General features: G+C 47.2%; 1 protein-coding gene across 2 annotated transcripts in view; it reads right to left on the reverse strand.

Annotated features, from left to right (window-relative positions):
- Positions 1-220: 220 nt before the first annotated feature.
- Positions 221-19,452, reverse strand: part of DHX9 (DExH-box helicase 9) — a 282,357-nt gene continuing 263,125 nt past the window's right edge. For both annotated transcript variants that reach the window (XM_078643268.1, XM_078643278.1), the window contains exons 26-28: positions 14,730-14,845; positions 14,214-14,414; positions 221-906 (exon numbers count right to left, since the gene is read on the reverse strand). In XM_078643268.1, the coding sequence (XP_078499394.1) occupies positions 573-906; positions 14,214-14,414; positions 14,730-14,845 (651 nt within the window). In that variant the 3' untranslated portion in view covers positions 221-572. The remainder of the gene's footprint in view (positions 907-14,213; positions 14,415-14,729; positions 14,846-19,452) is intronic.

A 19,452-nucleotide genomic window follows, 5' to 3' on the forward strand; every position in this document is an offset into this window, starting at 1 on the left:
ACATGCCCTGGTGGGGGTCCTCTATGCAAAGATAGTGATACAAACATCCAGGCCTCCCCAAAAAATAGTCTCTTAAAAATCATGTGAAAAGTTTCTTCCAGTGCTGCCTTCAGTTCAGGCAGTTCCCCACCAGTTGGGAAGTGGGCAAGCAGTACAACAGTACATGGGGTAATTTGTATGATGCATAAAAAATATTAAGAAAAAACGCAAGACTAAATGATACAAAAAAACACATTTATTCCGATGTCAACAGTTGTCTACTGAGAGGAACTTTTCCACATGCTGTGTGTGCATTATACATAATGTTTTAAACTAATGGCTTCAAGTAAAAAAAACAAATCTACCAGTTAATGACAAAAACTGGTCATCTGATATGGGCTCAGTAGTCTATATAATACACAATAGACTGCAGCACATCCACAATATTTTCTCATTCATGTAATTCACGTTGAAATGGAATAAGCGCTTTAACATGTGTGTTAAGAAAGCCATTGAAAGAAATGTGCAAAACGCACAAATTCCAGCAACTCAGACTGGAAATATGCTGCTTTGTGCAAGAGCAACAGAAGTCCTTAAAATCCGCCTCTACCTTGGCCCCGGAATCCTCCACCAAAGTCACGATTTCCTCTACTTTGAAAACCTCCACCAAAACCTCCTCTACCTCCAGCTCCACCTCCACCAAAGCCTCCTCTACCGCCACTCTGGTAACCACCTCGATATCCTCCACGGCTTCCATCACCCCCAAATCCTCCACCGCTTCCTCTGTAGGACCCTGAACCTCCAGAGTTAAATCCACCACCATAATTTCCTCCTCTGCCTCGGAATCCGCCTCTCCCTTGGTTACCTCCTCTGCCATCTCCGTTATCTAATCGGGCCATTTTTGGAGGACGGGGACCATCTCCAAACCTGTAAAACAAATCATTTAAACTTTATTATCCTCTTGGTACAGTTTGCCATTTACAGATGGTCAACAATAGCACCAAAGTGAAAGTCTGGGTGACCAAAAATATATCATTACCTTAAGAAATATTATGAACAAAACTTTATTTTGCCAGAGGTAAACAGATGAAATGTCCTACTTATCCAGGCTCTTTCTCCAAGTGCAGCAACAATAAAGTAAATTCTTCTACACTACACCCATGACCCAAAGATACTCAACGATATTCCCAGTGCACATCAATCTATAAATTACCCTGTAATTCATAGAGAGACAGACTAAGATGTGACCGAATTTGAATTGTAGAGAGACCGTTACAGTCTTCAGGAATAGCGCATTCTATTGATAACTAATAAACCGCCAGATCCACCTAAAGACTAGCCCTTCTATATAGCAATTGCTCTAGAATGCTAGTCTCAATGTAGTTGGATACATTTGTTTGCTGGCATCTGTGCTAAACTGGAAGAACCGCAAATGATATAAAAATGTTCAAGATGCATATACAGTACCACAGAGTAAGATTAGAAACCTGCATAGATCAGAACAAAGATTGAATATGCTACTTACCAGTATGCATCTGTTCTTGGCATGTAGGGCTGCTAACATTCATATCTATTGCATAGATCGCCGCCTAGTGTTGGGTCCGGATGATTGCACATTGTTGTCCTGGAAGAGTCTTCGAAGTATCACGAGATAGGTGGCTCCTCCCCTGGACTACAGTGCGCATGGGCATCGACTCCATCCCCAGATTGTTTTTAGCCATTGTGTCAGAGATGGAGTGAAGTATTGTAAATGATGTCCATGCTAGTGATTGAATGCAAGAAAGTATCTGCAGCCGCTACGGGCACCGGGGAGGAGGGTGGGCGATATGAATTTTAGCAGCCCTACATGCCAAGAACAGATGCATACTGGTAAGTAGCATATTCAGTTCGAGGCATGTGGGCTGCTAAATTCATATCTATTGCATAGAATACATAGCAGTCCCTCCATCAACGGCGGCTGCCCGTGCCAGCTGCAGAAGTCTGAAAAAGAGTTTTGAGAACAGCCTGTCCTACAGCTGCCTGCTGTTTGGAATGCACATCTACACAGTAATGTTTGGTAAACGTGTGTGGTGTAGACCACGTGGCTGCTCTACAAATGTCCTCCAAAGGAATGTTCCCCAGGAAAGCCATGGAGGCTCCCAACTTGCGTGTGGAGTGTGCTCTTGGGGGGATCGTTAAAGTAAGTTTAGCCTTTTGGTAACAAATCTGAATACATTTAACGATCCACCTGGCTATTCCTGCTTTGGAAATAGGGTTGCCTTTGTGCTGGGCTGAGAAGGCAACAAAAAGTTGCTGTGTCTTTCTAAATTGTTGTGTTCTGTCAATGTAGTACATCAATGCCCTCCTTACGTCCAATGTATGGAGCATTCTCTCGGCTACAGTCTGTGGGTTTTGAAAGAATGCGGGCAGTTCAATAGTCTGATTGACATGAAACTGTGACACCACCTTTGGAAGGAACTTGGGGTTAGTGCGGAGCACTACCCTGTTTGAATGAATCTGTATAAATGGCTCTTGGATTGTGAGCGCCTGCAGCTCACTAACACGCCTGAGAGATGTAATTGCAATGAGAAAAGCCACTTTCCATATTAAGAACTGAATCTCACATGAATGTAGAGGCTCAAAAGGTGGGCCCATCAGTCTAGTGAGAACCACATTGAGGTTCCACACAGGAGCTGGTGGTGTTCTGGGAGGAATGACTCGCTTCAGTCCCTCCAGGAAGGCTTTAATGGCAGGCACCCTGAAAACAGAGAGATGCTGCCTGTTTTGGAGATAAGCCGCTATGGCGGATAAGTGTATCCGAATGGAAGCGTAAGCTAGATTGCATTTGTAAAGATGTAACAAATAGCAGATGATGTTAGGAATTGATGCATCTAGCGGGTTAATGTGACGTTCTGTACAGTAAATGACAAACCGCTTCCACTTTGCAGCATAGCAAGCTCTGGTAGTGGGCTTCCTCGCCTCTTTGATAATGGCCATGCATTCTGGAGGCAGGTTGAGGTAGCCAAATTCTAAGACCTCAGGAGCCAGATCGCCAGATTGAGCAGTCGCGGATCTGGATGCGGAATGTCTCCATGGTTCTGCGTCAAAAGCCTGGGTGTGAGATGCAGCCTTTGATGCGGTACCACGGAAAGTTCTAGAAACGTGGTGTACCATGGTTGGCGTGCCCACGTTGGAGCAACCAGGATGAGCGTCATCGAGTGTTGCTTTAGCTTTCTTGCCACCAGCGGTATGAGAGGTGCTGGGGGAAAAGCGTACGCAAATCTGCCTGACCAGTTCATCCATATCGCATTGCCCTGCGACTGTGGGTGAGGGAACCTGGCGGCAAAGCTTTGGCATTTTGCATTTTCCCTTGTGGCAAACAGGTCGATCTCTGGATGACCCCACTGCTGGAAGTACGGGCGGAGTACTGATGGATGTATCTCCCACTCGTGCATTTGATGGCTGTACCTGCTGAGCAGGTCCGCCATCTGATTGTCCTTGCCCGGGAGGTGTTCCGCCATGAGGAAGATGTTCCTCTGAATGGCCCACTTCCACATGCTCTGAGCCAGATGAGACAGCTGTGGAGAGTGCGTCCCCCCCTGCTTCTGGACGTAGTACATGGCTGTCATGTTGTCCGTTCGGATCAACACGACTTTGTTGCACAGATGTACTTTGAAGGAGTTGAGTGCCATAAAGATTGCCAGCAACTCTAGATAGTTGATGTGCATCTTCTGTTGCTGCGTCGACCACAGTCCCTGCACCGTGTAGTGGAGCACATGAGCTCCCCATCCTTGGAGAGAGGCGTCCGTCGTCATGATGACTTGCGGCACAGGCTCCTGGAACGGTCGGCCCTTGCACAGGTTGTGTGGAGTCCACCAATGCAGAGAGTTGTATGCCCGACCGGTCACCAACACTAGGTCTGTCAGTTGTCCCTGAGCCTGTGTCCACTGATTCGCCAAGCATTCTTGGAGCGGACGCATATGCAACCTTGCGTGCGGGACTATGAAGATGCAGGAGGCCATCATGCCTATCAACTGCATGAACACTCTCGCTGGTAGAGAGTGTTGCGGTCTGAACCTTTGGATGAGCGACTGAATGTTGTCGATCCTCACCGGGTTCGGCTGCGCCACAGCAGTCAGGGTATTTATCGTCGCGCCTAGATACTGCCGCACATGGGATGGCTGAAGGTGCGATTTGGGGTAGTTCAGTGAGAACCCCAGACTGTGAAGGAGGTGAATGGTGTGGGACATGTCTGCGGCGCACTGCCGTTCCGACTTTGCTTGAACGAGCCAGTCGTCTAGGTAAGGGTAGACATGTATGTTCTGTCTCCTGAGGTGCGCCACTACCGTCGCCAGACACTTTGTGAACACTCTGGGGGCAGTGGTCACTCCGAAGGGTAGGACTCTGAACTGGTAATGCCTGTTTTGTATGGTGAACCGGAGGTACTTTCTGTGGGATGGGTGGAGTGGTATGTGGACCTTGAGGTCCAAGGTTGCTAGGAAGTCCCCTTGGTTCAACAACGGAAGGATTTGCTGCAGTGTAAGCATATGAAAATGTTCCGAGGGGATGTACAGGTTGAGAGGGCGTAGATCCAGAATGGGTCTGAGTGAACCGTCCTTTTTTGGGATGAGGAAGTACAGGGATTAAACCCCTGTTCCCTCCTCCTCCACGAGTTCTATTGCGCCTTTTTGCAGCATTACAAGAACCTCTTGCTGCAATAAGTGCAAGTGCTCTGCTGACATAGGTCGGTGTCTTGGGGGTATGTTGGGCGGAGTGGAAGTCAACTCCAAACAATAACCGAACTGGATAAGTTTCCTTACCCACCTGTCTGTGGTGATGGACGTCCAGACTGGCAGAAAATGCTGGAGTCTCCCCCCGACAGGTGTTGGATGGTCGGGGGGCAGTGACAGAGAGTCACTGTTTGTTGGTAGCAGAGGAACAGGAACTGTTGTTGCCTCTGCCTCTGCCCTTGGCACTGTTTCCTCTGTAACCCCCTCTACCCTGTTTGGGGTACGAGGATTGCGCGCCACCTCTAGTGAATTGCGGCTGCTGTGCCACGTGTCCTCTGTTAACACCACGGGTACTTGAGCGACGAAAAGTGCTCCCTCTGAATTGCTGAGACTGAAGCGCCCCCATGGATTTAGCGGTCTCATTGTCTTTCTTGATCTTCGAGGGTGGTGTCAACGTCTGGGCCAAACAGTCTGTCAGGATTAACGGGCTGGTTGAGTATAGTCGTCTGTATGTCAGGCTTGAACCCTGAGATGCGAAGCCACGCTTGACGCCTCAACATCACACTAGTGTTAATCGCTCTAGCCGCTGTATCTGCAACATCAGGCGCACATTTGATTGCAGCGTTTGAAATGATCTTGCCCTCCTGTATTAGCATCTCAGCTGCCTCCTTAAACTCATCTGGAAGGTGTTGTAGGAGTGTCTCTAGGGTGTCGTAATGCGCCCTATCATATAATGCCAACAGGGCCTGTGTGTTAGATATGCGCCAGATAGTGGCTGCCTGTGCAGCCACCCTTTTCCCCGATGCCTCCAGCACTTTTGACTCTTTGTCTGGGGGAGGAGCTTCACCCGTTGTCTGCGAGTTCGCCCTCTTGCGGGCATTGAAGACCACCAAAGAGTCCAGAGGCAGCTGGCCCCGTATATACGCTGGGTCCCCAGGTGCCGGTCTGTATTTTTTCTCGATTCTCGGGTTTACCACTCTTGCTCTAGTGGGTTCCTTGAAGATGTCAGTGGCATGCTTTAGGACCCCTTTCAGCATTGGGAATGTTTTCACTGTTTTTTCAGCTGCAGAGAAAGTGTCAAACAAAAAATCATCTTCCACAGGGTCGGCATGCATGTCCACCTTATGGTTTGCAGCCGCTCTTTCAATCAAGGCATGAAATGCCACTGAGTCTTCAGTTGGAGATGTCCGTACACCATAGACCTGTGGGTCCTGTACCACCTGTTGGTCCCCCTGGTCACCAGTGTCCACCCATGAGTCCTGTTGTTCATCAGGGTCATTGCTATCGGGAAAGTTGTACACCTCATCCTGGTCACCCTCATCTTCCCCTGAGGCATTGGGTGAAGGTGTTGGACTCTTCCTAGGGTGTGGAGGAATCGGTTCAACAAGGGCAGGAATGTCCTGTGCCGGCCTTTTCTTCTTTAGAGGTATCACAAAGGATTCCAATGGCTGGGAAGTTATTTTCCGCTTATAGAGCGTTAATTTCCCCGTGTCTGCGTCGATATAGTGCTCAGACAGCTCTTCAGACGCTTGTTGTCGACCAAAATGTCCACTTGGCATCGAATGCTCCGGCCCTCCAGAGTCCTTTGGCACCGATCGGGGGGCAAAAGCCTTCGGCGCCACCTTCGGCGGCAGAGTGTAGAGGAGCGGCATGGAAGTCTTTTTCGGTGCCTCCACCGATTGTGGAGCCGACCGCTTTTGAGTCAAACTCTTCTCCCGTATTCTTTTGAGGGAGTCCGAGACTTGCCTAGTGAAAGAAGCTGAGGGTTTGGTCGACGCAACCGATGACCTTTGTCCGCCACCAGGGGAAGACCCCAGCGTCGACGAGTTGTCCTGGGTCTCCGGAGGCGCAGACGCATCCTCGACCGCAGCGGTCCGTGCTTCCTTACCGGCCTTAGGCGCCGAGGCCGTTGGCTTTGGATCGGCCGTTTTTTGTTTCTGCGTAGGGGCTCCGGACCTCGGCTCGGGGCCCTTCGCTGACTGCGCTTCGACCAGGCGTTTGGCTGGTGGCGCGGTAGTCGTGGTTGAAGGCTGAACGACAGTCTTCTTCGACTTCGATTGAGCCACCGTGCTCAACACATGCTCGACGACCTTCTTGGAGGTTGGCTGTTTGACCACCTTGGGTAGCGTAGCCGGCTCGACAGCCTTCTTCGGCTTCGGAGCCACTGAAGTCGACAGAGTCGATGGCGTAGCAGGCGTCTTCAGTTTCGATGGCGCGTCGGCCATTTTTGTTGTTGTCGAACCCGATGGTTTCGGTTTCGATATGCTCAATGGTGGCTCCGCAGGTGTGCCCGTAGCCGGGCCACAAAGCGGGGCCGAGGATAGTGGTGTATGGTCGTGGGTAAGGCCGAGTGGCGATCCCGTCACCTGAGCCTGAGTCATTGTACTTTCGGGGCATAGCTCATCCTCCGAGCTATCTTCCGCGGCCCCATAAACTTCCTCGACGTCCCCTACCTCCTCGACGTTTTCCTGTAGGTCCTGGCCCTCGACGGGTTCCCCGGAATCGGCCTCGACCTCCGTCGTTTGAGGAGAAATCTGCAGATGATGGCTTCGGCCTTCTGCGTCAGGGTCGTCGAAGATGTCTTCCGGTGCCGGAGCCGCTCGCCGGGCGCCGAAGCTTGAGCGTCTTCTTCGACCTGAACTTCGAACAGGCCATACAGTTGGCCTCGTTGTGGTCCGGCGAGAGGCACTTGTTGCATACAGGATGCACGTCGATGTGTGGGTACTTCGAACCGCACACAGGGCAAAATTTGAACGGGCTCCGTTCCATCGTAGTATCGTCGGGGTCTTGCTGCGACGACAGGGCCTCGATGTCCGAAGAGTTACTCGACTCGTCAGAAGGCAGACTCGAAGAGTCGGAAGAAACACGACACCAAACGCGAACAATACCGAAGAGGTAACGAAGGCCTTTTGGCCTTAAAGAAGTTGTTTTATCGATTCCGAACAGGAGACGTCGAAATCACATCCGAACCCAATGGCGGAAAAAAACAATCTGGGGATGGAGTCGATGCCCATGCACACTGTAGTCCAGGGGAGGAGCCACCTATCTCGTGATACTTCGAAGACTCTTCCAGGACAACAATGTGCAATCATCCGGACCCAACACTAGGCGGCGATCTATGCAATAGATATGAATTTAGCAGCCCACATGCCTCGAACAGGAGTCTACCAACCAAATCCATGCTGATGATGCAATGTCCACAACAGCAGTCTACATTTGGCTGAATTAATGCTTCATAGGCATTTCTTTACATTAAAATTTTTACTTGTTTTAGTGTACATGGCCACAATGTTGATTATCAAAGTAGCACCCGATCTGAAGAGCAAGCAAGGGGCTTTAGTGAGAATAAAAGGCAATTAGGGTGTTAATGGCCATTTCTACAGTTCAAATACAATGGTTACGTACATGCAGATATATATGCTTTGAATGAATGCTTACTGTCAGGATGAGAACAAAAGGACATTAACATGGTGAAATTAAAGAATCAGTTAAAGCAGCAGTGGGTGCATCTAGTTCTTTGGTTATGTTGTGATTGCAAGTGAGGTAATGGATCTTCAGACCTTTTACTAAACCTATTTCAGACTCTAAAGCATGCCACAAGCATCCACTGAATATGCTTTGCTTTATCGCCCAGCAATCTATATCTATATCTATACTAATACTAATATAATAAAGAGAGAACCCAAACCTTTGAGGCGGGTAATCTCAGGAACCACAGCACCAATCACAACACCCAATACAGCGTTGGAAAGGGCAGTTGCAGCAGAAGGACATAGGCTATGGAGACACCCACCATATACATTTAAAAGGTAAAAGAACCGTGCCAACAAAGTAGTCCCTTGTGGGCGTGTCTGCGTTGTGCTGGGGGCGTGTGGTACGTTCAGCCCTTCATGCCATGTCTCATATCGTGTGCTGTGGGCGTGTGCAGGGCGTGAGATTACAGAAAAAAAAGCGAGCGTTGTGCCCAATATTTAATTGTTTTTTCTTCCCAGGTTCTGTACATTCCAGCTCCGGGTGTCCACCCTGCTCCCTTTAAATACCCCTGCACCCCATAATCATAACACACCCTTACTCCTTAAAATACCCCAACACCCTTAAACAATAACCCATCTTAACCCTATAAATATACCCTGTACCCCAAAACCCAAACCTATCCCTAAACCCTAAAAATACCCCTGTAGCCCAAAATCCAAACCTAGCCCTGAACCCTATAAATAGCCCTGTACCTCAAAACCCAAACCTACCCCTGTACCCCAAAACCCATACCTACCCCTAAACCCTAAAACTACCCCTGTACCCCATAACCCAAAACTATATCTGAACCCTTAAAATACTCAAACACCCCAAAACATATACCTCAGTACCCCAAAACATATACCCCTATACCCATACTTACCATATACAAACATTTAAAAAAACATGCTTTTACCATTCATGCGTTTACAACGAATTTCGTTGTAAATGAATGCGTGGTAAAAGCATATAAAATGTAATGCCATGCGTTATAATGGCATTGCGGAGTCATGGTACTTTCGGGATGAAAGTATGCGGAGTGATGGTATGAGGAAAGAAAGTTGCGGAATAATGGGTGTTTACCCTCCCCCGGTAAGTACATTGGTGGCACGGCGGCCCACATCTCCAGCAACATACTCATATTTTTTCACCACCGATTTGAAAAATGCACAGGTCTCTCTCATTGATGGCCAGCACCGACACACTTTTAGACACACCTCCCGCCACAAGTTCTAGAATTGCGAACTTTAGAGCTAGGGAGCTACGTTCAAATCTCGGCATCAGCTCAACATCCTGTGATTCCAGGCAAATCGCTTTGTCTCCCTGTGCCTACCACAAATTAATGTGTTCTTCGGTAATGTAAATTGTGATCATGCCATGTTGTCGAGTTCGCGCTATATAATATTGCAAGGAAAAATAAAGTAGGGAAACTCGAGTTCACATACTACTGAACGCGCACTCTTAAGTGCATCAGCAGTGCACTGTGAATCGGAGCGTTTCACAGGCCTGTCACAGATAAGAAATGCTATCAAAATGAAATCCTACAAAACAATATACTACTGGCCGGCAACAATTCATACCCAGACAACGTCGGGTCGGGCTGCTAGTATAAAGATAAAGCTCTGAACTGAAACGGTCTCTAAAGGCAGAGTTGTATAAAAAGTCATTAAAGAACATAAAACAAAAAATGTAAACATTTGAGCCAGAAGTCAATTACTTCCTTTTGCATCCTGTGCTCCAGATAGGGTTCCCTAATATCATAGTCTTTGATTTTGCCCAAACCATTGGGAAACAAAATGAATATTCCTGGTGGCACCAAAAAGACTACAGACTTCCGTCTTTTTGTTGTGGATAGGATTTAGATACCAAACTTTAAGGTGTTGGAAGATGCGGACTTCCCAAAAAGGTGGTATGACTTCCAAAATGCAAGCATGTAATTTTATGACGTCCCCTCTAAAGGATCACCAAGATAACCCTGTTATAATTTGAAGCAATTTAAAAAGCTGCTACAGCAAGGCAGACTCACCTTACCAAAATAAGCTTTACCGAGATGCTTTTCCCCTCTGGTTCTACATTTCAGGCAGTGGTGCTTGGAAACTTTATCTGGTATTAGCCATCTAGCTACATTGCTCAAGTCTTGAAAAGGAACCAGAGCACAAAGGGCCTTTGAGTCTTTAATTCCTTTGAAGAAGTAGGCAGTTTGTCCACTTTTATTCTTTTAATAGCCTGGACGGCACCGATTGCTAAAATGAAACCCCTCAAAATAACAAAAAGCGGAATCATCCTACGAAAATTAGTCCTATCCCTCACTGAATGATGCTCTGAATTCTGTAAGGAGTTTGGTTAAGACACTGATTTATTCAAATTAACTTTTGCCGAAACTTTTGGTCTGGGTTACGTCTAAGGACAACAATGTCCATGCAGTGTGAAGTTAGCTGGCCACAGTTAATTGATGCATGAATGCAGTTGTACATGTAACAAAAAATATGTGACTATTTTCACAACATGAGCATCACCATTTATTGGATTGTTTTCTGTATGGGACGTTTAAGATCAGTGGAGTACAGAGTACAGGAATATATGGACGCCTGATTTCAACAGTGAACTTACACCAGTGTCATCACCTTGGTGAATTCTCTATGTGCAGTCAGACCCAATGCCAAAACTGGCAAATGGTGGTGCAGAGACCCCCCCACACTAAACCTCAAGGAGAGTCTGGAAGCTTTTATGGTAGACGGCTAAAAAGTATAAATTCTATAGATCGTAGGATACCAGCCAATCGTCCTTGTTGAGTGCCAGCAGAAGGTGGCTCTAGCCAGTATCGTCCACTAGTCCTTCTGACTGAAAAGGTTCAAGAGGCAAACGTGCAAGACTGGTTGAAGACTGGTCCTGCTTGGGGACCAGGAGGTAAAGGGAGTAAACCCCATAACCACTTTTCTCAATGGGCACCACTTCTAAACCCCCCTCCCCCAAACAAATGGGTAGAAAGGGGAAAAATAATCAAGGTGTGTGTCCGACAGCAAGTCTCCGGCACACTCCTTGTGGAAGAAAGTAGAAACCGGCAAGTCTAAAGGAAAGGGCATAAAGGGCAAGGAATAGCGCCTGCTGATTAGTTGGATGGCGCAGTGATCAATTGCGATAACGTAACGGGTGGCCTATAGGAGGGTAGGCCAAAGAGGTTTTGAGGCAGCAGAAGATGGCTGGTTGTGGAGCTGCTGCTTTTGGTTGTGATGATGTATTACAAAGCTCGAAAGAAACTGTACATTTTGTTGGGCCATTTGCATCGGCTGTGAAGGTTGACATTGCTCGGACTGCTGTGCCTCAGAGTCGCTCAACTTCCTGTACGGTCAATGGAATTATTTTGCCATGATAGGTAGGTGTGAGAAAGTGCATCTTTTGGCATGGTTAGCCTCCACTTTTTGCCTGGCATTGATGTGGTTTCGATTATAGTGCACAGGGTCCCTGTCAAACAGATTCCCTGTGCCAGTGCTTAAGCGTATCCTCAATTGGTACTTCTGCCACCCTGTCAGTCTCTAGTAAGTGGCACCATGGGTACCTAGGGCCTGGAGGCTGGAAAGTCCCCTGGGACCCTCTCACTAGGGCCATGCCACTGCCACTGCAGCTTGCATGCACCTGTGAGGTGAAAAATGACAACGTTGACAAAGTATAGGTAAGTCACCCCTCTAGCAGCCCTTAAAGCCCTATGGCATGGTGCACTATACCACAGATGAGGGCATATCTGCATGAGTAGATATGCCCATACAATACTTAAGTCAATTCTTTTTAAATGTAAGTGCCAGGGAAGCCGTAAGGAGTACATGGGCTGGGAAATAGACTATTTGCGTTCCCCAGCATTATGTTGGCTACACTCAAATACGGAGTGTTTGGCATCAAGCAACTCCTTGTAATAAACCCCCCCCCCCCCGATAACCTACAGACCCTGGTGTGGTCACATACTGGCCTCAAGCAGTCTGCCACACACAGACATGTTTCTGGATCCCTGGGCAGAGGTGTCACATCTCCTACCCCAGGATGGACCCAGTGCTCAAAGGGGAAGCTTCAAAGGCCTGCCACCTTTGTAATGTTACAACCCCCCCCCCCCAGCCCCTGCAGCTAGCAGCAGATGCCAGTCCTCGGTTTACACCCCCACTTTGGGCGGGAAAACCAGGAGGAAAACATAGAAAACTAGGTGTGACCAGCTCTGCCAACTCCACGCCTAAAGGTGGGAGAGTCCCCGTCATCTTGAAGATAGAGAGACCCCTTTAATCAGGGCTAGGTCTATATCCCCTCCCACAGGAGGGTGACATAATAGTGGGACTAGTCTCCTCAGGTAAGGTGCCCATTGGCCCTACCTGCTACTCCCCTAAAACACCCCTAAATGTTTTATTTAGGTAGCTCCCCTAGACCTGGAAACTAGTTCCTGACGACCTAAGAAGGACAAAGACGATGCCGTGCAGCAAAGGCTGAAGACTACTATTGACTTGGCCCCAGCTCTACTGGCCTGTCTCCAGCTTCCAAGACCCTGCAAAAGAAGTGGACGCCTGACCTGCAGCCAGTGACTTCCATAAACCGAGGAAGACTGCCTGCTCTTCAACAAAGACCAGAGACTTCTAAGGACAGCAGATCGGTTCCTAAGAAATCTACACAAGGACTCTGGTGCCCTTCGGAACTGCCAGTCCTGCCCACTCTGCACCCGACGCCTACATCCCATGTCCAGGTGGACCACCAACCCAGAACAGGTTCCCCAGCGATCCTGACCTGAAGTCCAGCGTTTTCTGACCCCTCCTTGACTCCACGGTGATGGGTGCAACACTAATCCAGAGCCTCCCCCTGACCGCGACCAGCTCCAGTCAGAAGAATCTGACGTCTAAGGACACCGCTGCATCCAAAGCCCCTGGGCCTTTTGGTGAGCTGAACACCCTACACCTCAACTTCTGCTGTCGCTGGTCTCACTCCTGCAGCCTCCAGTGCGACGCCTGCAGCCTGTTTGTCTGAAGCAAGTTCTCTATTGAAAAGTTTAAAGTGCCCGACACTGTATTTGCACCCTGCTGCCACTAGTGGTGTATGTTTGGTGCTTCTTTGTGGACCCAGTGGTTGCTCTAACCCCCCAGAGCTTGGCCCCTGCAACTGATTTACCTACCTGCAAGCAGTGGGGATTTGAGCACCACCAGTCTTCATTGAAATGCATTGGGCCGAACTCAGATCTGGACCTCTGCACCCGGCCGCCCCTGTAATGCTGGTGGTGCAGTTTTGGTACTCACCTGACTCTTCTCCTCCTTGCGGACCTTTGGTACCGAAGACCGGAACTGTAAGTTATGTACTCACCTGTATAACCACATTACTGTTTTCCTCCATAGGATAACATTTAACTCTTTGAAAATTGCACTAAGTGTCGACGTTTAAAAGTGCTTACCTTATTGCAAAGATCTTGGTCTTGAAATAAAACTCAAAGCTTATTTTCATAAAATTGGTATGGATCACCTTTTTGAGTCGTGTGTCTCTTATTGGTCAATGGTGTGCAATAAATGTCTCATCTTCCTCAGTGTTAGGCCAAAGGCTTCTTGCCCACACTACCACTAATAGAGCACTTTAGGTTTACATTGAGCCCCGCATACTTCTGGGGGAATCTCGGGACTCTGTTTAAGGTGTAGCCGACTAGCAGTATACCATATTCAGAGCCAGTGTCCTACAGTAAGTCTTCTCTTGAATAAATCTCCAAGTGGTCAATCATAACGGCCAGGCTAATATCTGCTCTGAGTGACCACATCAGGAGGTGGTAAAAATAAAACAGGATGACACTTCCATCACTAACCGGGCCTAAGAAGCCAGGAATACTAAGTAAAGAGTAAAATGTATACTAGGAGAACTGGTATATGCCTATTCATAAACAGCTGCATAAACACAATGTATTATGTTGTTGAAGTCCCTGATTGGTACACAAATAGGTGGAGTCACTTGTAAAATATTGGGATTATTAGTTCTAGGGAGAGTAAATGCCCAGGACCAGCTCACCTTGCATTGCCCATCATAAGGTTAATGCCAGCTGTGGAGGGCCTGGAGACCAGGCGGATTATGTTCAGCATTTGCTCATTCCCCGGGTCCAGTTGAGAAAGAATCTCTGGATCTTTAGTAACTTCGACAACAAGGGCCTCCATGGTTGCACGCAGTGCTGTGATGTAGGCTGCAGCATCGTGAGGTATGAGCAGCTTTATCCTAAAGCAGGACAAAAAGAACACATCAGCCACGTTATATGAAGGAATGAGAAGTGAAAACTATTTCTAAAAGTTGATACAGTTCACAGACTCCCTGGTGTAGTTTCAGGGGAAAGTAAGAAGCAGAGGGAAAGGAGCACCATCACATTTTAACTACTGCTTGCTGAATCAAAGAGCTGGAAAATAAGATTGCTTAGGAGTCTATCCAGCTATTTACTTTTCACACCAGCCTTTTCTAACATTGCCATTCATCACAAATGCGTCCTTCTTAATTGAGAGGCAAGTCAGATATTCTACGCACATTACTAAATCTTACCAGTCATCCAGTACCACCATTTCCCCATCAGACATTACTTTCTTGGAGGCGAACAGAAGCAGCTGGAGTGGGCTCACCATGGTCATGCTTTTGGCAGAAATTGCCCTTGTCCGTATCTACAGGGGATAAGAAAGCATGTCATGGTTTACAAGGTGGTGGTAATAATCATTTTCCAACTGCATTACAACAAGCACTGCAACATCTCGCCCTAGTGTACCTCACCCAATATGGCTTAAATTTCAGCCACTGTTAATACCGTAGGTCAATACTGGAATAGCTGCTCCAGCTTTGTCATATGCACTTTGCAATGGAAAGAAAATTTCTTAATATAAAGCCATTTATGCATAAGAACCTCCAGAGGGCTGTAGACCATGTGAGTGATGTTGGCACTTTTAAATGTAGTACAGAATCAAAGGTTCCTACAGGGTGACATGGATTGAGCAGAAAGTGCGTGCAGATACTTAAGCTTACTGATCCTTGCATTCATTCAGTGGTAGAAAGATGGAGGAAAGGTAGTTGTGTTGTGCAATAATTACTTGATTATGCCAATGCCATAATTGTCTGCCCACTGGAAGTACTAAACAAACAACATTTATGGTGTTCAAAACAAAATTAGGACAATACTACATATGCACAAACTCTTGCCTGCATGGAGAATAGTGCATTAGTGAAAGGCAGACCGGCTGTTTGAAGCCACCAGTCCGCGTTTCATTGTGAGGGCAGTAATCTGGCTGGAGTTTGAAAGCAGGGACGAGAACCACCTGCAGGCAGGTGCAGTGACTGTTAGCACCTGCCAGCAGAAAAATAGCTGGGTGTCCCAGAGGCCCCGCACCCCTCTATTCCAAGGGGAACCACTGAGAGTTGGGAGCACGGACACAGGTGGAGCGCCACCTCCAACTAACACAATTTCAACTCCTGATGATCTATGTTTCTCTGTCCATATCTGTAATAAGGCATTGGAGCAAAGTCTTCACTCATTTTCATGAGGCAGACCCACATGCAAATAAGAGCATAAATCCCTGGAATCACACCATCGCGATCAGCGTCACAGAAGGAGCCGCAAAATGTGGATGCACATGCCTGCTGGACCCACCTAAGTGCACTTTCGGTAAAGTTGCCTCTTTGAAGGCAGATTACCAGTATGAAAAGGTCCAATCTCTATCCCAAAGAGCATCCATTAGTTAATTTGTCACACAGGATGAGGTCAAAAAACCTCAGCCTCATGTAGTAATATTTAGCCCATCTCACACCCCCATACCTCTCTAGCAATCCAGTTAAACTTGCACCAGACACCACTACCATTTCCCCTACCCCACAAAGATTTAAAGGAGACGGACACCATTTCTCTGTTGCTATAAAACAGTGGCATAAGCTTACCTTCGGAGCACAACACTACCAGACCACCTGGCTTACAGTAAGAACCAATTAATGCGTCAACTTTATTTCCCCATTCTAATTTTGTATTTAACTTGCTGTATGCCCAGATATGAATTAGTTTATGATGTGTGCAAAATGGACTAAGCTGTAAGGCGTTGGAAGAGAAAGGTTCATTTATATAGAATACAAGGTATACATGGTTAGGAAGCAGATAAATGGCTGGATTTGTTTGTGAGAAAAGTCAGTTCAGCAAGTTGGCCAGTGAGAGGGGAGGGGCATATGAAATCTGGGGGTTTACGTCAGGAAAAACCAGTATTTTGTCTAATTTCGCAGCCTTCTACACAACAGCCTTTCACCCTGTTTGGATCACATAAGACGCCATGGGAAGTGCAGTAGAAAAAAAAGAAAATAAGGAAAACGTATAAAGCAGAAAATTAGGGAAGGAAAGCTGCCAAAAGAGGTTTCACTGTGGGACACACACCAGCGCACAGACTGCATCAGTGGTGGTCCTGAAGGGAAAGAACGAACAGTATTAAAAATAAGTAAGACTTTAGGTGCGTTACAGATGGAAAGAGGAAGTAGTATTTCTTAGGAAAGTTTTTTTTCTTCCTGTTAGAGATATGTCCTAGAGGCACTGACAGCTCCCTTAAAGATCAATCAACCCTCAATGTCGCCTTGCTGGCTCATAACATTCCTAGCATCAAGGCTGAAATAGCCCTTGTTGCTAAAGTGATTCCAAGGACAATTAGCTTGCATGCAAGATTATTACATGAATATGGAGAGCTTTGCCAGTGATGCAAAGATACCTAAATTGTATACAAGATTGTAAGTGGTCCCTGGTGCACGTTATGACCCCCATTGTTCGAGGTTTGCTCCTGGTGGTGGTGATGTTTAATAATAGTGGTAAAACAGAATGGTTCACGTTTCGGATGCCGAAGACCAAAGGGCATGTTGCTGAGGGAATGATAGTGATGGGTATGAGTCTACAAGTACAGTTCAATTTCTGCAACCGAAGAAACGAATAGTTTCATACCTATCTGTGTCGTTTTGCAGCTTGAACATCTTTCTGGATTCACTATGCTGTGCATTATTCCGCGGTCTAGTGGTTGGGTCCAGAAACGTAGTCTTTTCTTTTTTTGTAGCCCAGGTGGGCGTCTACGTCCCACCTTCTGGTGTACTTCCTGTGACGCCGGCACGCTTCCTGCGGAAGCTCCCAACTTCGGATTCTTTTTTCTTGTTTTTGTGTTCTGTTCATGAATCCTTGGCAATGTTTACAAGTTCTTCCTCAAAGTAAATTATTTATCACTTGGTCTCTTTAAAGTGTGTTTGTATTTTATTCCTTGTATTTCCACCTTCTTCTCCTGCCTCATCTTTCTGGTGGAGGTGGGTGGGTTCGCTAGTGAATCCAGAAAGATCTTCAAGCTGCAAAACTACACCGACAGGTAAGAAACTATTTGTTTTGCAGTGTGAATCTTTCTGGATTCACTATGCTGTGCATAGACTTTGTAGTGGTTTGTTATGTTTGTGGCGGCTGGGAGGAAGATGAGCGTTGGTTGTTGAATATATGTTGAAGCACTTTCTGTCCTACTTGTGTTTCTTTGTTCATTTGTATATCCATGCAGTAGTGCTTAGTGAACGTGTGCATTGAAGCCCATGTTGCCGACAGGCATATGTCTTGAATGGGTGTGTTAGCCAGGAAAGCTATTGTTGCTCCCTTCTTTCTTGTAGAGTCGGCTTGTGCCCCCCCCCCCCCCTGTTAGTTCTTGCCCTGCCTGTGGCAGAATTGTATAGTTTGTGCGATCCATCGTGCAATGGTGCCTTTTGTTACTGGTCTACCCAGGAAACTGGTTGCGAAGAACACAAAGAACAGCTTTGTCTTCCTGTGTTCTTTCGTTCTTTCCATGTAATGCATTACTGCCCTTCTAGCGTCCAGAGTGTGCAGTGCCCTCTCTGCGCTTGTTGACTGTTTCTGAAAGAAGCTTGGTATCTGTATTGTTTGGTTCATATGAAACCTTGACACCACCTTTGGCATAAAGTGAGAGTCCGTTCTCATTACCACCCTGTCATTGTGTATTTGGATGTAGTGTTCTTGTAGCGTCAGCGCTTGCAGCTCGCTTACCCCGCGCAGCGAGGTGATTGCCACCAGAAAGGCTGTCTTCATTGTGAGCATTTGTAGTGAGGCCTTATGAATGGGTTCAAAGGGCGCTTTCATAAGCTCTGTTAGGACCAAATTAAGGTTCCATGCCGGTGGCGGCATCCTCTTAGGTGGTCCAATCCTTTTTGCCCCTTCCAGGAATCTCTTAACTACTTGTGATCTAAAGAAGCTCTTTCCTGTCTCTCCTCTTGTGTAGGCTACTATCGCTGCTAGGTGTACTCCTAGCGAGGAGGAACTTAGTTTTGCTTTCAGCAGATGTGTTAGATATTTTAGCACCGTTGATTCCCTTGTCATCTTCTTGTGTAGCTTTTCCTTGCTGCACCATTGTGTGAACCTTTTCCATTTCGCCACTTAGCACCTTCGTGTGCTAGGTCTCCTTGCCTCCCGTAGCACCGGCAGCGTGCTCTCCGGTAGTCTTAGGTGTGCAAACTGTCTTCAGGAGCATACAGCTAGGCTGCGGCTCTCTGGCTTTGGGTGTAGTACCTCTCCGTTTTGCATGGAGAGTAAGACTTTTCTTTTCCCGAATTTGTGGGGTGGTACCTATGCCATTTCCATTATCTGAGAGTACCAGGTCTTCCTGGCCCACTGTGGTGCCACCAGGATCAGTGTCATGTTGCTGGTTCTGCACTTGCTGAGTACTTGGTGAGAAGCATTATTGTAAGTCGTTTGGACTACTGTAATGCCCTTTTCCTCGGAGCACCAGCTACCTTGACAGGAAAACTGCAACGGGTGCAAAATCTTGCAGCCAAATTAGCGCTAGACCGTCGCCGTTTCGACTCCTCATCCCAGGCACTAAGGGACCTCCACTGGTTACCGGTCCTTCAGCGGATTGATTTTAAATCATTATGTATTGTATTTAGGGCCCTTCACGGACAAGGCCCAATTCCACTACAGAACATGTTCCATTGGTATACTCCGACCAGATCCCTTCGCTCGGCTTCTGCCTACCTGGCTGTGGTGCCTAAAGTACTGAGATCACGATTGGGTGGCCGATCTTTCAGCTTTACGGCAGCTAGGCTATGGAATGCTCTTCCATTGGGATTGAGAAGCACAAATGATCTCAATTCTTTTAAGAAAAACTTAAAAACCCATCTCTTTCCCAAGGCTGGGTTACATTAGTTTCTTTGATCAGCACGTTGTGAAGCAGGTTTCTTATAGTCAAAGCGCCAGGATACCCGTTGGGTGACAGAT

This window comes from Lissotriton helveticus, chromosome 1_1 (genome assembly GCF_964261635.1).
Source record: "Lissotriton helveticus chromosome 1_1, aLisHel1.1, whole genome shotgun sequence".
Classification (NCBI taxonomy): Eukaryota; Metazoa; Chordata; class Amphibia; order Caudata; family Salamandridae; genus Lissotriton; species Lissotriton helveticus.